This window comes from Balaenoptera borealis (genome assembly GCF_965194805.1).
Source record: "Balaenoptera borealis genome assembly, chromosome: 11".
NCBI classification, from domain to species: Eukaryota; Metazoa; Chordata; class Mammalia; order Artiodactyla; family Balaenopteridae; genus Balaenoptera; species Balaenoptera borealis.
In genome coordinates this window covers 39,508,642-39,528,703 of record NC_138868.1, presented here as the reverse complement: position 1 = coordinate 39,528,703, position 20,062 = coordinate 39,508,642, and the positions used below count along the sequence as shown (strand labels likewise).

Genomic DNA, 20,062 nt, shown 5'->3' with positions numbered 1-20,062 from the left:
AGGGAAGTGGTATTGCAGATGGACAGAAGGCTGAGAGCACACAGGGGAGGGTGGGCAAGCAGGGAATGCTTCACAGAGGAGGTGGCACAAGGCTGAACTTTGAAGGATGAGCAGGAGTTCAACAGAGAAGGTGGGGGGCATGAAGAGAGCCATGTTGGGACCCCAAGCGGTCTGGTGGGACTAGGATATAGCATAGAGGCAGTGTGTTTCCCTTCTTCCTCACTAGAAGAACCACAAGTTTGCTCCAGCAGCAATGCGCCCAGCCCCAGGGAATGGATGGTGATTGGTTCAAGCAGCCATGCAATTGCACACTTCTTTGTCAGTGATCGGTTTAAGAGTGGCGGTATAACCCAATTCTGGTCAATGAGATGTAAGGAATGTCTGTAGAAGATGATCTCCTGCATAAAGAAGAGGCCTGTGGGCAACATGCTCCCTTTTTCCTTGCTTAGTTGATGCCTGGAGTTGGGCAGCCATCTTGTAACCATAAGAGAAGATATGGTGGACACACAGAGTATGGTATAGAAAGATGTGGAGAAGCTGGGTTCCTGATGCCATTACTAAGCCACCACACCAACTAAAAAAGGTGGCCTCCAGATTTCTTGTTAAATGAGACTGTACACGTTGATATTCTTCAAGCTTGATTAGTGGATAGTCTCAGTGCAAGGTCTTCGCACTGTTACAAGAGGTACAAGGCAGTCACTAGTGGGGGCACTGGAAACAACCAACACCCTGTCCAGGAGGTCTTCAAAACTCTTGCCTCTGTACTCCTTGAAATAATTTTGAAAAACTCTGTACTCCTGCATACATTTTTAAGTGACATCTAAAATGTTATTTCATAAGTTTAAGTACATTCATTTTTTTTGCAGTAGAAGGCAGAAATGATAAACATTTTATAAGATGAAATAAGACAGTGAATAACCATAACTGAAATAAGTATTTTATGACAAGACTTAAATAGATTTAGGCTGCTTTACTGAATAATATACACTGACTTAGGTAAGAAATTAGGTAAAAGTTTTATATATGGCTTTTTTCCAGTGTATGGTGGTCTGGGAAAACATTCTATATTTTAAAAAAATTTCTAAATAACCTATACTGCTTTGGTTGTTGTGAATTCAGAGCATCACAGAGAAATAATACTTAAAGGAAGACAAGAAGCCCTACAGGTTAGATGCCTTAATTAATCACTAAATGAGGCTTACCTTAAACTAAACTCAAGTTTGAAGGCCACAGCTTTAATGGCCCCCCTCTCTCATCTGCCCCGTACACTTCCGGCAAGTCTGCCAACCCAGGACAGGGACTGTGGCTTCTCTTCATGTCTGTTCCCCTTCCCATCCTCCTTCATGCTCCCCTGCCCAGGGATGTAGGCCACAGATGGAAACCAGCAAATACCAGATAAGTGCCTGTTGAGGAGCTGACCTGCTCTCTGGGGAGGAGATGGCGATTTGCACTGAGCTGGAGAGGTTTGGGATACAGGTGCTGCCCCACACAGGAGGGGCTGCGGGACAGCCAGCAGGACGGAGTCCCCAACCGTTTTCTATCCAGTCTCCCACATTCTGGGAATATACTAGCTGCCCAGGGCTCTGCCACTCTGCACTCTGCACCCTGTCTATGCTCTAATTTCATCCTCCACTGCCCTATGGAGCAGGCAAGGCAGGGATTATGATGCTCATTTCACAGGTAGAGAAAGTGAGACCCAGAAGGGCTGGGTGACTTGTCCAAAGTCCCACAGCTGGTACGTGGCATAGCAGAAATGCTAGCAAAGACCCAGGTCTACCTTCTCTGCAGGAAGGGTATTTTCCCCTCTGTCGCTTTGTTCATTACAGCCCGGTGCGTATATTCTGGCCGAGGGCTCACAAGGCATCCCTCCCGTCTCTAGCATCTGTGCTGCTTTGGAAGGGGTGTTGGGATGGAAGGCGGGAGGCAGACTTGTCACCTGCTAGTTATGTGGCAGTATGCATTCTGGTCCTGCTCATCTGAGGGCTTTGATAGTCAGGAGGAGGCCCAAGGCAAGCAGTTACCACGGAGATTACTGCTGAAGCCAGGATGCAGGGACATTGGGAGTGGGAGGGTGAGGGAGTGTGTGTGTTGGTGGGGGTGAGGATCCCATCCTCCTGCCATCCATCTGCAGGAGCCGGGGCTGGCAGGAGTGGAATCTGGGCATACTCTGATTCCAGCTCAGAGGGATTGGACCTCAAGTATTTAAGCCAAATGTCCACCACCCTCCACCACCCCTTCACCCAGGCAGTCACTGAGCCTTGCCGATCCTTCCATTCTTCCTTAGTGAGATGGCTGCTTCCCACCCCTCCCCACTCGCCCGTGGTACCTTTCTCACGACTCCCCACTGGCCCTCCCTCTCTGGAACTCCTCTGCCTGTCAGAACCCTAGTCATCCTTCCAGATTCTGCTCAGAAGTCCCCTCAACCATGAAGCTTGCCCAACTCTGCCTTCCTTTATCCTCCCACAGTACTTACTTGTAACGTTATTTCATTTATTCTCTTAAGGAGTCACTAAGGGTCTATGGAGCTGTCTCATGTGCCTTGCACTGTGAATACAAAGATGAATGAAATGCAGATTCCAACTCTGAGGCCTTTCTGATTTAGGGGGGAGACAGTTTGCAAATAGATATAGATGTTAACATACAGTATGATCTGTGCTGTGGCAGAGGTGTGAAGAGTATGCTGTGAGGCCCAGAGGCAAGGTGGGCATGGGGAGAAGGCCCTTAGGAATGAGGCTAGAGAGAGGGAGGGCCGACTGTGAGGAACCTGGATGCCAGGCTGAGGACTTAGGACCTTGTAAACAACCGGGAACCAAGGAAAGATCTTAAGCAAGAGTGATTTTTTTCCCTCCAAGAAGGTAACCCCAGCAGCTTGTGGGAGAGGCTGGGCATATCCACTCTAATAGGCTCTAGTATTATTTCACCAGGTCTTGGTGTGCAGATCTGGGTTCCCTCCACCCTGCTGCACTGAGAGCAGGGCCTGGTTCTCACTGTCCAGTGCCTGGCACAGAGTGGCTGGCACACAGATGTTGGGTAAACAGTTGCTGGATTTATTAGCAAATGAAACGATATTGGCTCATGGAATGCAGCTGAGCTGGGGTCTCCCTGGGCCTTTTAGGAAGCACCCTTGAGTAGATCCACTCTCCTGGGTCCTCTGAGAGTCACTCACCCATCAGACAGGATGCCCTCCGCGATCTCACACACCAGGACGAAGAGCAGCATGAAGGTCAGGATCCAGCGCAGGTTGTGCCCCGGGAAGTGGAGCCATGTGCTGTGGTGGATGTGCACCTTGGAGCTCTGACTGCCCCATCCTGCAAGGAGAGACAGGAAGAGGTGGGAAGCCTGGCTCACCTGGAGGAGGTTTCGTGAACCCCAGGGGGGTGCTTAGGCATTGGGTCCATGGTGGGGATGAGGAGTGTACCCATGACAATGCCCCAGTCTGGTACACATGAACTAAATGTCCTTGCATGAAACCCCGGACCCACAGAGGCCCACATGTGCAGGTACCCATTTTATATGCGGACTTTTTGTGTGACAAATAACCGCATAAATAAACCATTTGGTTGAGAGCAACAGTGTAAATGCTGGTACAATTTTTGATACACATGTGAGCATAAGCTTCCTTCCTATTTCTAGTTGTCTTTGTCAACAACTAGCAACTTTTTGCTTCTGCAGCATCCTCCTCTTTTTAATTTTGTAGCAATTTTTCCTTTCTTTTCAAAAGCTGTATATGAATCTTAAGATTTGCCTTTTTTTCTTAATTAGAGCAAATTAACACGTTTTGGGGGAGGCAGGGAACACCCTATGAGTTGACAGAGCTAGCTAGCTTGGGAAATTCGAGGTCTTGGAGAGAGATAAAGGGGACCCTAGGAAAGAGGCACACACGACTGTCTGGGCGGTGACGCCGAACTCTGCAGAGGGCTTTCAAACAGGGGCGCTGATGGCCTCCGTCCGGGTCGCTGCTAAGTCGGATCGGCTCTGCCCCGAGCCCGAGAAATTGCGCTCCGGAGACGCGCGCGCCGCGGTGGGGTTAGCTGGGGAAGCGGAGCCTCTTCTCGATCGGGGCGAGTGGAAGCCCAGGATTGCCGGAGGCTACCGACCACTGTCGGGCTCAGCCCCTGGGAAGCACAGGGCTCGCAGGGCCCCCAGCCCAGCCTCTGAGGCGCAGGCTGCACTCCTCCCTGGGCCCAGCTGCGGCTGACGAGAAGGGTGCCTTGGGGGAGGGGTGGCCCGGCTCCCTACACAGCGCCTCTGAGGTTACAGCCCGACCCACTCCCGACCTTTCCAGCGCGTACAGAGACCCCTGCTTTCCCCTTTCTCCACCCCAGCTCTGGCCCTGCGGTGGCAAAACTTGGGGGTCCCCTGGGTCAGGAGCTTCCGTTGTGGTGCGTGCGGTTTCAGGGACACCCCGGGAGTGAGGGCTGTGCGGGTGTGCGAGCGCCGGCACCGCGGGGCATAACACAGAGCAGGGGACCCCAAGAGGGAGGCGAGCGGAGGTCGCCTGGCCGCAAGGGGACGCGGAGCGCTGCGGCGCGCAGCGCTTCCTCCTCCTCCTCCCTCCCGACCTCCGTCCTCCCCTCCTCCGCTGCTCGCCCCGCGCGCTCACCGATGAAGAGGATTGGGAAGGTGATGAAGAGCAGGAAGACGTGCGGCACCACGTTGAGCGCGTCCACGAAGCAACCGTTGTTGAGGACGCCCTGGTCCACCCGGTAGGCGGCCGAGTGGTTCTCGCTGCCGCAGAAGGCCAGGGGCATGGCGGCGCGGGCTCGGGCTCGGGCTCCAACTGCGGCTGGCTCCACGCGCCTCCCGCGCTCTGTCCCCTGTAGCTCCGCCGCCCGGCCCGGCCGTCAGGCCCCAGCCCCCACCCCGCGGGCCCCGCCCCGTCGGCGCTCCGGCTCTCCCACCCCGCTCCGCTCCTCTACCTGAGGGGCCTGGGGGGCGGCGGGGAGCCCGACCCGCCGGGCCGCGCTGGGGCAGAGTTCCAGCTGTGGCGGCCCGCACGATGCGCTGGGGGCCGCCTTGTGAGTGCCCCGCCGCGCGCGTGCGCTGGGGAAGAAGGGAAGACAGGCTGGGTGGGTGGGCGTGCTCGAGTCTGGATGGGAGGGTGAGTGGTGCAGAAGAGAGGAGGAGGGTCCTCGCGGCTCCGGAGTGGGCGCGGTCGGAGTCTCGAGTGTGACCTCCCTGCCCGGGGTCTGAGCTGTGAGCTCACCTGGGCCTGGCTCTTGTGGGTATAGTTAGAGCGGAGGGTCCTGGTGGGGCAGTGTGGGACAAGCCCCACCCCATATGAATAGGAAAAGCATTCAAAAACATTACCTAGCGGGGAGCTTCGAAGGTTTTCGAAAGTGGTTCCAAGCGGGGGACGTTCATAGGTGCTTTACAGCGTATCCCTCGCTTTCACAAACGGAATCTTCCAATACTCCTGCTAAGTACAGGTTAATTGCTCCCATTTTTCTGGTGAGGAAACTAAGGCTCCGGAAGGTTACATGACTGACCCAAGGTCTCACTGCCGACAAGTAGGGAAGCATAACTTGAACTCAGCTCATCGAATTTCAACCCGCACTCCCCAGCCCCCATCTACCTCAGGCATGCGTCTATTACATTATTGAAACCTCCAGCGACTGGCAGGTGAATGGATAGAACAGATCACCGCCCAAGGTTGAAAAAGAGGTGCTCGTGGAATTATATCCAGTGAAGGCAATGGAAGGCAGCCAAGAGGGGTGGAAAGAGATAGTGTCAGATACCCTAGGCTGTATCCTTAACCTGACACAGATAGGCTTAAGGAGTTCAAGAACCTGGTGAAATCGTAAAGACAATATTATGCCTTCCTATACTTTTTGGAGAAATTCTCACAGGTCTGTGACCAAAAAAGTTTACGTCCTATGAAGAAAGAAGACAAAAGGGGATTTGGGGTTAGATTTTAGAAGAAATTTCTGAGTTAAGGATATGGAGCATAAATGCATCTGTTCTCAGGAGGAGCTAGAGGGTCATCAAGGAAGCTCTCTTCAGCCCTTTTCCCTATGAGCTTCACTGAGGCTGTTCTGAGGCTGCTTTGAGGCTCGAAGCCTTTACAAGACACTGTCAGGCAAGGACTCAGCTTTGCCTTAGGACTTGAGAGAGGCCAGGGCAGAACCAGGAACCAGAGCAGAGGGCAGGTGGGGCTGAGTGAAGAGCTTGGGGAGGGCAGGAGCTCAGGGTTCAAAGTCCTCAGACAGTCTCCGACTTTTTGGGTATCTCTCTGAGGCCAAAAGATGTTTCCTGCAGTATCAGCCAAAATAGTGAAAACTTGGTGGCTGTAAATATCCCGTACCAGTGGCAGGAGTTAATTAATCTGGGTGAATGCAGCCACTGAAAAAGTGATTGCTGAGTCTATGTAGTCAAGTGGGAAAAGCTTATGAGACAATGTCAGGTGAAAAAGGAAGGAACAAAATTGTGTGTTTCCTTTGATTACAGCCATATTAAATATGTATGTTTGAATGCAAGCCCACGGGGGAAGCTCAGACTTGGAAATGGCTGTTACATTAGGGCGGTGCATAGTATACATTAGCTACCGTTGCTGTGTTTATAATTACTGTTATTACCATTCTCTTTCTGTAAGAATGAAACAACTGAGGTTCAAAGAGATGAGATGGGGAATTCCCTGATGGTCCAGTGGTTAGGCCTCTGCACTTTCACTGCTGCCGAGGGCACAGTTTTGATCCCTGGTTGGGGAACTAAGATCCCACAAGCTTCCAAGCACGGCAAAAAGACAAAACAAAAAAAACTAAACAAAGAGATGAGATGTGCCCTTGGCCACCTAACAAAATTGCTTTTAGGTTTTTGTTTTCAGCTCCAAGTTTTTTTTTCAAACTTTCTGTTGCCATTTTGTTTTTGTAGTTATAATTTTAGTTTTTCACACTTTCAGCAGTGCTGTTTTTCCTTTCAGTGGTAGGTATATATATATATTTAAAGTCCTCAGTCCTGGCTCCACCACTACTAGTTGTGTCATGTAGGACAAGTTACCATTCTGTGCTTCAATTTCCTCTTTTCTAAATGGGGAAGATAGTAATACAGACCCCAGAGGATTAAAATGAGGTCACAGTTATAAATGTGCTGTGTAAGCCTGGAAGATGGTCCTGGCTACCTCATCCTCTGGGTGCCCACCCATGGGACCCCCTCAATCAATCATGGTTATCTAGTGGTCTTTCCCTTCCTTGGCACTCAGCACACAGTGCCTGGCACATCCCACACACTTGCCTCTTCTGGGCCATTTGAAATAAACAAAAAGGCTGGTCCAACCCAAGCTGGACCCAGGTGTAAAGGACAATTAAGGGATCACCAACTGGGACTAAGAGGAGGCTGGAGGGGGGCACCACGTTTGCCATCTCTAGCACAAACCTACTGCGTGACTGTGGGCAAATTCCACCTACAAATTCCTAGCTACACCTAGCTTTCCAGTGAGGATACCCATCACCCTGCCCATCATGTGGGTGTTATCTCGAAAAGTGTGGAGTCAGGTGCATAAAGAGGCATGAAAGGACTCCTGCTGTAACATGGATTGTGATCTTGGAAACACCCAAATGTTCATCAATAGAGGGCTGGTTAAAATAAAACTAACACACGAACAAACAACATGATAATTCCATAATGTGGACTACTGTGAGGCAAATACAGAGAGTAAAGTAGGGTTATGTACACAGACACGGAAAGATGTCCAAGGCATAGATGTAGAGCAGTCAGTGAAGCATGAAACCATTTTATTTCTGCAACAGAAACAGACGCAGAGCTACAATGTCTCTGTGAGGAGGCGCTGGATCTCAGTCACGCTTTCCCATCTCCAAAGTTGCTTGCTCGCTTCTGCTGCAGGGAGATGGAAGAAGGATTCACAACAGGAGCAGGCTTGGAGCAAGGGTATTCCCCTTTGAAAAGTCTCAGCCTTCCTCAGAGCAGAATGGAAAACCTGGGAAGGATTTCACGGACCTGGATTGTTGCGCTCCCGGGCCCACTAGGTGAGTGTGGCCGCAGGCAGGGCCCCTCCCCTCCTTTGTGCAGGGAAAGGAAAGCGTGGCGCAAGGCTTCAAAAAAGTCCCTTCTAGCTCTTCTAGCAAATTCCAGGTGGAGAACAGACAACTGGTGTATCAGAGAGAGAGTTCTTGAGATCAGGAGACTGTGCTCAGCCTCCCTACCTGCCTGTTAGCCACTCCTTAACGGGATGCTGAGGGTACTGAGGATCTTACTGCCTCTCAGTCTTCATGTCCCGAGGAAGGCGTGCAGCCCCCAAAGAACAGACTTTTGGGGAAACCTGCACATCTGTGCATTAGGCCTCTTCTCTGTGTTAGAAGCCAAAGGAAATACCCAGTCACGGCATCAGTCACTGGCATTAATCAGGGAGCCAGATGGGAGAACCTGAGTGTGAGGGGGTCCTGCTGAGTGGGGCCTCACCTGTGGGTGAAGAAGGCTCACAAATGACCTGGCAGTGATTTGCTTTGGAGACAACTTCCATTAGTGATGGAGGGGAATGATTGCATGTGAGCTGCATGGGGATCCCATAAGGTGCACTGGCCTGCCCCTCTCCCCACCCGAGGCCACACTGCAGCAGGATCCCCATCTGGGCTCAGACAAGGAGGATGCCTCTCTCTGGCACAGCCTGGCCCCTGACAGGTGCCTCTGGCAGGTACAGCACAGACTCAGCTCTCTGGGCCTGGAGGGGCCTGCCAGAGCAGGAGCTGAGGCCAGGCAGGGGTGGGGTGGGGGGGCGCTGCTGGACCACCTGTCTTCCCTTCAGCTTCTTGCCTCCCCCCCCACCCCAGAGGGACCTCAGCTCCTGTCGCCTGAGGTGAGGCTCCTGGACCCAACTCTATGCTCAGGAAGTTCAGGTCCCAGCTCTACCCCGACCAGCCATGTGACCTTGGGCAAGTCAGTCTCTCTGATCCTCAAAGAGGAAGAATAAGCCCTCTCTCATGGATCAAATGTGTGAGAAAGCCTGGCAAACAATAGACCTCATATCAAGCTTTCCAATTCTCAAATCAGCTGAGGGCTTCTTATGCAAAGATAAGACACTGATCAAGACACTGATCCTCCCCCTGCTAGTTTTATTAAATGTAATTGACATAGAACATTGTATAAATTTAAGATGTATGACATAGTGATTAAATATATGTATATGATTATCCTTGTGTTTAGTTAACATCCATCTCCTTACATAGCTATAATATTTTTTCTTGTGATGAAAATTTTTAAGATCTACTCTCTTAGCCACTTTAAAATATACAATTCAGTATTGTTCACTATAGTCGCCATGCTGTACATTACATCCCCAGAACTTATGTATCTTATAACTGGAGGTTTGTACCTTTTGACCACCTTCATCCATTTTCCCTATCCCGCATCCCCACCCTCCATCTCTGGTAACCACCAATCTGCTCTGTTTCTATGAGTTCAGCTTTTTTAGATTCCACACATAAGTGAGGTCATACAGTATCTGTCTTTCTCTGACGTATTTAACTTAGCATAATGCCCACAAGATTCATCCATTTTGTTGCAGGGGGCAGGATTTCCTTCTTTTTATGGCTAATATTCCATTATCCATTTTCTTTATCCATTCATGCATCGATGGACACTTAGGTTGTTTTCCATGTCTTGCCTATTATAAATAATGCTGCAACACTTACTGATTTTTAATAATTGATTGAGTTCCTACCTAAAACTTAAGTGGGCAAGAGCAAAGTGCCAAGCCCCTTATAGCGTTATCTAGCTTGATCATCATCTCCCTTTAAAGCAGGTGATAGAATCATCATTACACAGGTGAGCATAAGGCAGAGAGGGAAAGTCACTGGCCCAAGGATCCCCAGCAAAGTAGGTAGCAGAGCTCAGGTTGGAACATCCTGCTGAGAAACAGGGGTGGGCTGGGGTAAGGGTGGGCTAAATGAGGAAGGCCAAAAGGGGCGTGGGAGCTTTCCAGTTGGAAGGAGGTGCGAGGAGGTAATGGGGACTTGTTTGGAAGTGGTGTCTGCAGAGCAAGACCACGGTCCTTATTTAGACTTGGCCGCTTGAGTGTAGGCCTGTATGTAAGTACACAGCCTACTTCTTGGTGCACTGGTGAAAACTTGGTGTATACATGGAGGTACATGTGGGCATGCCTGCCACTGTGATTCTTTTTTTTTTTTTTTAATTTAATTAATTAATTTGGCTGCGTCGGGTCTTCGTTGCTGTGCGCGGGCTTTCTCTAGTTGGGGCGAGCGGGGGCTACTCTTCGTTGCAGTATGTGGGCTTCTCATTGCGGTGGCTTCTCTTGTTGTGGAGCATGGGCTCTAGGCGCACGGGCTTAGTTGCTCCATGGCATGTGGGATCTTCCTGAACCAGGGCTCGAACCCATGTCCCCTGCATTGGCAGGCGGATTCTTAACCACTGCACCACCAGGGAAGTCCTGCCATTGTGATTCTGTTGGGGAGGAGGGAAGAAGACCCTTCTCTCTGGTGCTTGGGCAAAGAATGACCTCTTTACTCAGGCAAGCAGAGACCTGAAAGGGAGGGAGGGAAGGAGAGTTGGGGGTGAGAGAGACAGAGGTGTTGAGACAGGCCCACAGCCACTACCTAATGTTTACCTGCTCGAAGGAAACATTGCCGAAGCGCTCCCCCCTCATGCCCTGTACAGAGTCAAAATCTATTTTTAGCTAAAAATAGTACATTAAAAATTCAAATTGGTGAATATATTTAATTTTAAGCTTTCTGAATAGCCAATGTGCCCTTGAGAAGACAGTCATTTAATGACGTGGGTGCTCTGGGGCTTGAGCAAAGGACAGATCCTGGAGAAGTTTTTTTTTTCCCCCAGTGTATTTATTTACTTACTTTTAATTTTATATTGGAGTATAGTTGATTAAAAATGTTGTGTTAGTTTCAGGTGTACAGCAAAGTGATTCAGTTATACATATACATGTATCTGTTCTTTTTAAAATTCTTTTCCCATTTAGGTTGTTACATAATATTGAGCAGAGTTCCCTGGGCTATACAGTAGGTCCTTGTTGGTTATCCATTTTACTTATGTATTCATGTATGTATGTATGTATGTATGTATGTATTTATTTATTTTTGGTTATCCATTTTAAATATAGCAGTGTGTACATGCCAATCCCAAACTCCCTGACTATCCCTTCCCCCCACCCTTCCCCTCAGTAACCATAAGCAGAAGTTTTGTTAGGAAGAGTGAGCCAGGTGGTTTGGAGAGAAGCATCACCTTTTCCATTGGAGCTGGAGAATCAAATCAAATTCCTTTGCTGATCCAGCCCCCTGGTGGGAGAGGGTTGGGGGGGAGGGTGTTGAGGTTTGCTTGCTCCCCTACTTGGAAGAAATAACTTGGCTCAGTCAATGGGTGCTCAGATCTGTATTTGAGGCAATTAGCCAATTGACTACAAACATTTATTGGGTATCCACTGGGTGTAGGCTGGGTTCCCCCGTAACCCTGCAAAAGGGGCCTCTTCAGAACGGCTAGCTACTCCCTCCCTCCATGCTGGCCTTCAGAGGGGTGGCCCGAAGTGTTCCTATGCAGCCCTACTTCAGGGCCAGAGGGAGTCTGCAATCCCTGGGTGCTGGCTATGGGTTTCCAGGTGCCTGCAGGCTGCGGTGGCTCAGCTGGCTCCAAGCATGGTGTCCAGGAGGGTGGGTCCAGAGCTCACTGGCTTCTACGGGTGGGTTTGGTTTCTCCTCTGAACTTCAGAAGAAGGTCCTGTGGAGAAGAGGAACAAATAAGGAGGCTGCAGGTCTTGTGGGTGCGCACTCAGCCGAGGGCAAGGCCGACGAAAGGGAGCACACCCTGCCCCTTGGAGGCACAAGGCCTTGCCGACCTCTGGATGCCCCTCTTGGTGGAGGCCCCAAGCAGTCACACCCCAGCCACGGCACACAGGAGGCCAGGGAGGGCGCAGAAGGGACACCTGGGATGAGGTAGGAGGGGACCAGAAGGCAAAGGCACTGAGGTCCCTCACAGAGCAGATGACAAGTGATAGAAAACAAAGGGCCACGAGCCCATCCCAGAAGCCACAGCCACAGTTGAGGCCAACTGTTTTGGGAGCATGAGAAACTTGCAACAGAAAAGTCAACAAGTCCAGGCTTGGGTCTGCCCCAGATGCTGCCAGCTATGGGCTTTAGGCCACACCAAACACCAGTTTCACGGCCACCTACCAGCTCTGTCCATGGGCACAGCCCTGTCACAGGGCAGGAAACACATCCCAAAGCTGGGCTCCACAGTGTCCCACAGATAGAGTCCAGAGTCAAGGGAGACAGAAGGCACAGAGGACAGTTTGGTCTGAGCAGGGCTCAGCCACAGCAGGTCACAACAGGACATGGACAACTCCGATAGGCCAATCCTGGTTCTCTGGACCAGCGTTAATTGCCTCTTAATTGCCCTGGCTCTGGCCAAGCATGGCGGCTTTGTGGAGGTCCCAGAGGGTGGGGCTGACAGGGAAGGGGAAACCCAGGCTGTGCTTCCTTTGGGTTCTCCCAGCCCATCGTGCCTGGTTTGAGGCACTGCCTGTGCCCAACTGAGAATGGCGCTCACTGCTCTATCCTGCTCATTGGGGTGCTATGTGGGACCCAGGGCAGATCCCAAGGGCTGTGGTGAGTCAGGACACCCAGGTCCCAAGCATGCCGCACACTGGGCTCTGCTTGGCTTCCCTGAGCGGGAGGGCCTTTGAGTCCAACAGAATTCCAGTGTCACCAACAGCAGGCCCAGGTGGCACTTCAGGGATGGCGAATCCCCAGACACCAGTCCAAAGAACCTGCCGACAGCATGGGCAGCAGACAGCCACGACGTGCAGCGTGGACAGACGGGGCCCTGCAGCCCGCCTGCCTATTCACCGCGGGGGTTGCCAGGCTCCAGCTGCAGGAGGAACCCGTGTCTAAGCATGGGAGCATTGTCTCCAAGGAGCTTTCGGACCAGCTGGGGGCTTTCTGCTGCAGAGGAGGGAAGAGAAGAGCTATATATGCAGAGCGGAGCAGGAAACACAAAACAGGGCTTGGTTATTCCAGGCAGAGCTCCACCGGACCTCTCCCTTCACTTGGCTCCTGCCTCAGGTCCTGCCTAGGGCCTGGGTTCCAGAATTAGTTGCTACAAGACCTTGATTTCTCTAAGATGTACACAGGACTCAGCCTCTGCTGGGAGGGGGAGTGGGTAGGCACCGTCATGACAGGCAAGCACAGGGGTGGGGAGGTGATGTGATGAAGTGAGGGTGGGGGACAGTAAGAGGCACACACAGAGGCACAGAGAGAGACAGGGGCAGAGACAGAAAGACAGAGAGAGAGAAAATGGATGCAGGGTGGCAAAGATGGAGAAGCAAGGACCCAGAGCCAGGGGTGGAGAGAGGCAAGAAAAGGAGAGGTAAGAGAAGAGGGAGAGAGATGAAGGGAAGAAGGATGCAGGGGAGAGGGATGGATGGGAGAGAGACTGACAGGAAGGAAGGGGGAGCAGGAGGGAGGGGAAGGACACAGAGAGAGAGAGAGAGAGAGAGAAAATGAGATAGAGAGACCCACACAGATACAGAGACAGGAATGAAACAGACATAGGGAGAGACAGACCATACAGGGAATTGCAGAGAAAGACAGAGACTGGGCCAAGGAAAGCCTGCAGGATGGGGCCAAAGCCTATGGTCCTGGCTGCATGAGAGAAAGCAGCTACGTAGCAGGAAGACCCTCCAGAGAGCAAGACACAGAAGTCTTTAAACTAGCTGGTGATGGGGCAGGAGACGAAGTTCTGAGTAGGGAATCAGAAATCTGAGGCTTTGTCCCAGCTTCACTGTTTACTTGGCCTGAGACCTTGAATTTCTCTGGGCTTCAGTTTTGCATATGGAAAGAAGAATCCGGACAAGACCGACTTGAAGGCGGCTCTGGCAATGCTTGAGGACAGTGACTTAGTTCTAGGCTTGCTCTAGCCTGGGAGCTTTCCAGGATCAATTACTACTAGACTTTGTGCGCTTGGGCCATTCCGTTAGGCTGGATGAGGACTGGGGCTGGGCTGGGAGAAAGTGGCCAAGATCCCGGAGGAAGAGGAGGAGGGAGAGGAGGTAGGGGGCCAGGCACCCGCACACACTTACAGCTCATCGTCATACTCCTTGGGGGGACAGACGGCAATGACAAGGTCGATCCAGTCCTGTGGGGAGAAGCCATGTGACTCTGAGGCACGCTCAGCGGTCAGTGGCATGTCTGCCCCTGACACTCCATTCCCATGCCGGGGCACCATGGCCCAGGATCAGCCGGCTGGGGCCTTCTTCCCATGGGGGGGGGGTGGGCCCAGGTGGGGCTGGAGGTCCTCCTGGTGGGGAAGGGCCTCACTGTGCAATCCCATGGTCTGGGGGAAGCTTCCAGACTCTGAGGTTTCAGAACCATAGAAGCCAGGGTTGCCAGGTCCTTGAATGACACCAAGTTCCCAAATGCTGATCTGCAGACCCTGGCTGGGCATCAACCTCAGAATCACTTGGCGAATTCCTTAAAATTCTAGAGTCATGGACTTGGTGCCTGGAAATCTGAGGTTAGGTCCTGGGAAACGGTATTTTTAACAAAGTCCCTAGGTCATTCTGATGCACGGCCAATTGGGGAATTTTAGGCCTAGCTTTCTGCTCCTAACATTTGAATCCCCTCAATGGCATCGCTGCCATCCTTAGCTTGTCCATCATTGTCCATCCTTGGCTTGGGTGTATCCAATAAAAATTTTGTGAAATATCACTAGGCCCCTCTACCATGCAATAGCTCCTAATATTGAACTGAAATCTCTCCTCAGGACCTCCCTCCATCCAATCCAGTTCTGCCCTCAAGATCACAGAAAACTTTCGCTCCCTCTACCCTAATGCAGCACTTGAGATAGTTAAAGACAGTCATCATGTTACCCGTGAGTCTTCTCTTCTCCACATCCCTTCATGTGGGTCCCAGGCCCATCTGGTCAGCATCCTCGGCACTGAACTTAATACCTCAGGCTCGGCTGCCTGCATACAGTTGCACAGGTTGTGCATTGCACAACATGAGCGAGCACCATTCACACTGTAGTCTGTAGGAGGGCACCCCCTCGGATTGTGTAGTGCACAGCCTGGGAGACCTTATGTGGTGGCCCTGACCCAGGTGGGTATCTAATGAGCCAGAGCAAACTACCACCAGCCCCTCCTCCATTCTGGGCCCTCTACTTCTGTTAATGTTTTCAAGCACTCTCTTGATTCCTGTTTGGTGTGTACTTAGAGAAGACCTTAAGTTTTTTTCTTGGGTGGGTTGCCACATCTGGTCTTCTGGAGTCTATTTGTGCCACTTGTTTTTTGGATTCAAGGTTGGAAACTGACTTTCTGAATTCTATCTTGTCAGATTAAGACCACTGGCTGGATAGGGTATGTGAGTGTCACCCAGGAGTTACCTGGACCTTGGATATCGGCCCTGGGATGGGGCACCCTGACTGTAAGGCCTGGTTGCGGAGGCCAGGGTTTGAGGCAGGCAGGCAGGCAAGGGAGGGAAAAAGGGAGGGGGATTGTTCTTACCCCCTGATTCCAGGCCTTCTGCAGGGCAGCCTCAGCCTCAGCCAGGGTGTAGTCCGTCACGATCTTGCCATTGATGGCCATGACCTCATCCCCTTTCACAATGCCACCTGCCGGAAGATAAGGCTGACTGACCAACTGGGCTGCATATAGAAAACGGGGAGCGACTGTAGGGCTGCAGAAGGGGCCTGACTTGGATTCTGAAAGCTCATATGGGCTCAGAAAGCACAAGGGGAAACAATCGACCAGGTTGCTCAAAGGGCACTTCCTTCCCACCTCATCCACACACCCTCACCCCAGCTCAGTAGAATCGGGACACCAGTGATGAATTATTGCCACCCCAGCTTTTGTATGGGCCTCTGATTGCAGAGGGAAGCAGACCTGCATTTCCAGGGAGGTTACCAGAAACACAAGCTAGTTCTATGAGCCGTCCCTCTCTGTGCTCTAGCCGTGCTGGCCGGCTTTAGGTCCCTGAGCAGACTGAGCTCTTTCCTGCCTCAGAGCTTTCACATGCTGTTCCACCCGGTGCACTTGCCCTCGCTCTCTTTCCCTCTTCTTCCAAGTCTGAGATAAAACTCTGAGAGGTCTTCTCTGACTGCCCACTCAATCTCAAGTAGAACTTTCCTATTATTCTATTAAAGTATCCTGGTCTTTTTCTGCACAGCATTTTTCACAATTTGTAACCATATATCTATTTATTGACTGGTGGTCCCTCCTACCAGACTGTCAGCTCCATAAGGGCAGGGGTTGTCTTTTTAGTTCACCACTATATCTCCAGCACTTAACAAAATACCTAGCACAAAATAGGAATTCAATAGATATTTCTTGAATAAATGAGTGATGTTGAAGGTGTTCCTGGATAAGCGGACCTGTGATCTAATAAGTAGTTTGAGAAAAGCTGACGTTATAAGCTTAAACAGAGCTACTCACTGCAGGACTTGTCAGAACCTTGAATATGCTAATATGCCTTGTGGCTCTCCGAGAAGTAGATCTAACACACATCTTCAACTTCAGAACCCTTTCTTATTTTCTTTTTTTTTGAGCAATTTCTCCCAGTTCTGGTGTCCACAGAACATTCTGTGCTATGCTGAAATAGTTTACTCAGGAGCCTTGCAGGCATGAAGGTCCACAGGATTATGATGTGTGTTGCTGAAGATGGTGGCTATGGTGGCTTAAAACACATGTGGTCCTGAGGAACTTTCACCAGCTGCTTGTATGTCCAAAGTAGTGTGTAACCAAACTGTAGACAGCAGTTTCCTCTGGACAGTGGGCCTGGGGAGAGGTAGCTTCCACATTTTCACTTTGTACAAACCCAAGATGCAGCCTCAGGGCCAATAAGGCAGTGGTTGGGCTGGGGCTTTGTAAGGTGGGGAGGGCCCAGGAAGCCACCCATCCATCCTGGTCCTCTTTCCCTGCTAGACATGGCAGACAGGTGGGGCCAGCATCAACCCTTCCCTCAGCTGGCACAGGAAATGAGGACAGAGGTGGAGCGCATTGGCCAGGTGGGCAGCGGTGGGCCATGGCAGCTGCCTAGCTGAGCAGGCCCCCCTTCTATAGCGGAAATGAAGGCTCAAGTGCGGCTGTGAGGGGCCGAGGTCACCAAGGCCCCGGGTGGCAGAGCTGGACTCGCCTTAGCAACCCACAGAAGCCTGGCTGCCAGTGTGCCCAGGTGACTGCCATCACTCCACCTCCTGCCTCAGGCCCACACCCACCCTCCATTCTACCACCTTGGCTTGTGGGAGAGACTCCAGCCTAGCGCTGCAGAGAAGGGATCTGACTCTGGGATTCTCTGCTCTGGCCTGCAAAGGTGAGGGGCTCCTCCTTCAAGGGCACCTATTCCTCCACAAAGGACTCAGGAGTACTGAAAAGCCGCCCAGACTTGGAAGAAGAAATCACTAATGGTGGAGTTTCAGACACTGTCAGGAGAATGGGTTGATCGTTTGAGGCACAAGTCTGTGCTGGGTCCACAAAGGCTTCACTCATCAGCAGGGGTGTTTTTGTTGGTAAGGGGATCAAGGCAAAGCAAGAAGATCATGCCACAGGAGAGACACAGGGTGGGAGAGGGCCCCTGCCCCGCTGGGAGGGGGCAGGGCTGCAGAAGGTCCCAAGCAGGGGTGGCACTTGTGCTGGGCAGTAAAGCGAATGACCAGACTGCTTGGGTTCAAGTCCTGCCTCCATCCCTTACTGGCTGTGGGTCCTGAACAAGTATTGTACTTAACCTTTCTGTGCCTCAGTTTCCTAAGATGTGAAATGAGAGTGATAACGGTATCTATTGTAAGAATTAAATGAGTTAATACACATGATTACCCAGACACAGGTTATGTGCAGGTACTTAGAATAACACCTGGCACAAGGTTCGTTCTTGACAGATGTTGGCTCTTATCATTATGAAAAGGACGGGTAACGTTTTGATGGTTTCTCTCTTGCCTTTACTTGTGCTGTCCTCTCTGCCTGGAAAGCTCTTTCCCTCCTTTGCAAGGCTGGCATCAACTTATCTTTAAAGGCTCAGCTCAGTATCACCCTTGTAGGGAGCCCTCCCAGCAGCCCTCTTGCCCTTGATAGGTTAGGGGCCTCAGGGTTCCCACAGCGTCCCTCCACCTTCTCAGTCCTCTGCCAGCCCACAGCAGACCACACTGTTATCGTCAGCACCTGGCAATTCTGAGGATGTTTTCACCACTAGATGGGGAGCCCCCGGAGGGCAAAGTGGTGTCTGGTTTGCTGTGTGCCTGCAGATCCTGGCACTGTCATATGCCTGCAGGTCACATGTGGGACTGATGCATGAGTGGGTGGATCCAGGTGGGAAGGCGTTCCTGAGAATGGTCAGCCCACTCCCAGAAGGCTGCTTTTTGCTTTCCTGGAGGATCCTGTATAACCATCACACCATCCCCAAACCGGGGCATGGCTGGTCCCCACTCACCGTGCCGCTCAGCGGCTCCGCCCTCATAAACAGCCGAGATGACCACCTTCCCGATCGGGGAGTCCACTCCGCCTTCCAGGGCCAGGTCTAAGGCTCCCTCCTGGTGAGAAGAAAACAGGCCTCTGGAGCCAAGGAGACAACAGGTTGTGGGCACCTGGGCACCCAGGAGCCTCTTGTCGGGGCCACAGACAGGGCGGGAGAAGCCATGGGGCAATGGCAGTGCCGTCAGGGAGAAAATGGGGCATGGATGCCAAGTGGGGCCTGGGGGTGTGGTCCTGCAATAGGAAGGGGTGTTCCCAAGGGGAAAGAGGAGAGTGGGGATCTGAGGGGTCCCCCAGGAGTCACCTTGAGAGTAGGAGAAACAAGGGACTAAGATGGGAGGGGGCAGGGACAAAGAAGCGTGGTCCCCGCCTGACCTCCATGTGCCCGGGTACCTTCTTAATGCGCAGGAGCCGGACATCCTTTCCTACGATCTGCTCCGGGGTGAACTAGAGGGAAAAGACAGTGGGGATGAAGGATGCCTGCCTGAAGGATGCAGGTGGGGGCAGGGGTGGGAGGGAAAGCCAGGCACCTGTGGGACATTGGGCCCCACAGAACACATGGTCAAGGGGACCTTACACAGCCTCATCCCCATCAGTCTTCAGCTGGAGGTCCCAGGCCCCATGGGGGCCCCATGGACACGCACACACAGAGATCGTTTTTCCCTGGGATTATTGTGAGGACTGGGCGAGAGCATGCCTTGTAAACACACAGCACAGTGTCTGGTACGTAGTTAGTGCTCAGCAAGTGTAACTGTTGTTGTAAACCACACACACACACACACACACACACACACACACACACATACATACATACACACACACACAAGTTCACAATGGAATGCTGTTTGAAAGGAGCCCACACAGGGAAGGGCAGCTGGGGCCTCCTTGGGGCTGTTCACACGCCCTGCCTCATCCCCAGGGCCCTCAGAGCCCACAATGCACCAGCACCAAACACACCGTAATCCCCCAACCCCCACCCCTGGGGTTACTCCCCAGGGGAGGAGAGTTATCTCTCACCATGGAGTAGGGGTCAAAGCCTTCCTCGTATTTCCGGAAATCCTGGAAGCAAAGGGAGGGTGTTAAGGCTTCAGAGCAGAGGCCCTTGAGAGTCACTGCAGGAAAGAAGCTTAGGGCGGAGGAAGACGGTGAATGGCTAGGAGGTAGGGGAGAGAGTGGCGGGGTGAGGGGCCAGTTGTGGACTGCATGGGGGATTCGGGGAGGAGGCTGGCAGACCTGACAGCCAGAGCACCCCTGCCTGGGAGAAGCGGGAAGCTACGGGAAGCATTTGAAGGACCCTGGCCCTGGACCCTGCACTGTTCCACAGGGGTGGGCATCTGTGGCTGGCAGGGGCACCTGCTGACATCTAGGTGGTCTGGGCAGCCTTGCTGAAGGTCTCATTGCCCACAGTTTCAGGTCTTTTAGGCTCTTTCTCAGTTCCTCCAAGTGCCCACCTGAGGCCAGGTCCAGGCTCTGGGGATGAAGCCCAGCTTTTCTCCACCCAGTGCTCTGACCCCAAAGAAGGACAATACTGCTCAAGAGGCTCCCTGGGGAAACCAGTCACAACATGATGGGCGTGGGGAAGGGACATCAGGCATCAGAGGAAAAGGAGGGCTGTCTGTGCTTGTCCAGCGC

At 52.1% G+C, this 20,062-nt stretch overlaps 2 protein-coding genes across 11 annotated transcripts in view; both read right to left on the bottom strand.

Annotated features, from left to right (window-relative positions):
* The window catches only part of ABCC8 (ATP binding cassette subfamily C member 8), a 74,753-nt gene extending 69,833 nt beyond the window's left edge, over positions 1–4,920 (bottom strand). For 2 of the 8 annotated variants that reach the window (XM_082341388.1, XM_082341382.1), the window contains exons 1-2: positions 4,604–4,920; positions 3,167–3,308 (exon numbers count right to left, since the gene is read on the bottom strand). In XM_082341388.1, the coding sequence (XP_082197514.1) occupies positions 3,167–3,308; positions 4,604–4,751 (290 nt within the window). In that variant the 5' untranslated portion in view covers positions 4,752–4,920. Of the gene's footprint in view, positions 1–3,166; positions 4,230–4,603 lie in introns of those variants that run through there. The other 6 variants (XM_082341381.1, XM_082341384.1, XR_014231389.1 and 3 more) reach the window with 5 other exon arrangements.
* A 6,417-nt stretch (positions 4,921–11,337) lies between these two features.
* Positions 11,338–20,062, bottom strand: part of USH1C (USH1 protein network component harmonin) — a gene marked incomplete at its 3' end in the record, with an annotated part of 52,273 nt that continues 43,548 nt past the window's right edge. The window contains exons 16-21 of one of the 3 annotated variants that reach the window (XM_082341556.1): positions 19,448–19,489; positions 18,824–18,877; positions 18,390–18,489; positions 15,476–15,582; positions 14,054–14,109; positions 11,338–11,694 (exon numbers count right to left, since the gene is read on the bottom strand). In XM_082341556.1, coding sequence (XP_082197682.1) covers positions 11,682–11,694; positions 14,054–14,109; positions 15,476–15,582; positions 18,390–18,489; positions 18,824–18,877; positions 19,448–19,489 — 372 coding nt within the window. The other 2 variants (XM_082341558.1, XM_082341557.1) reach the window with 2 other exon arrangements.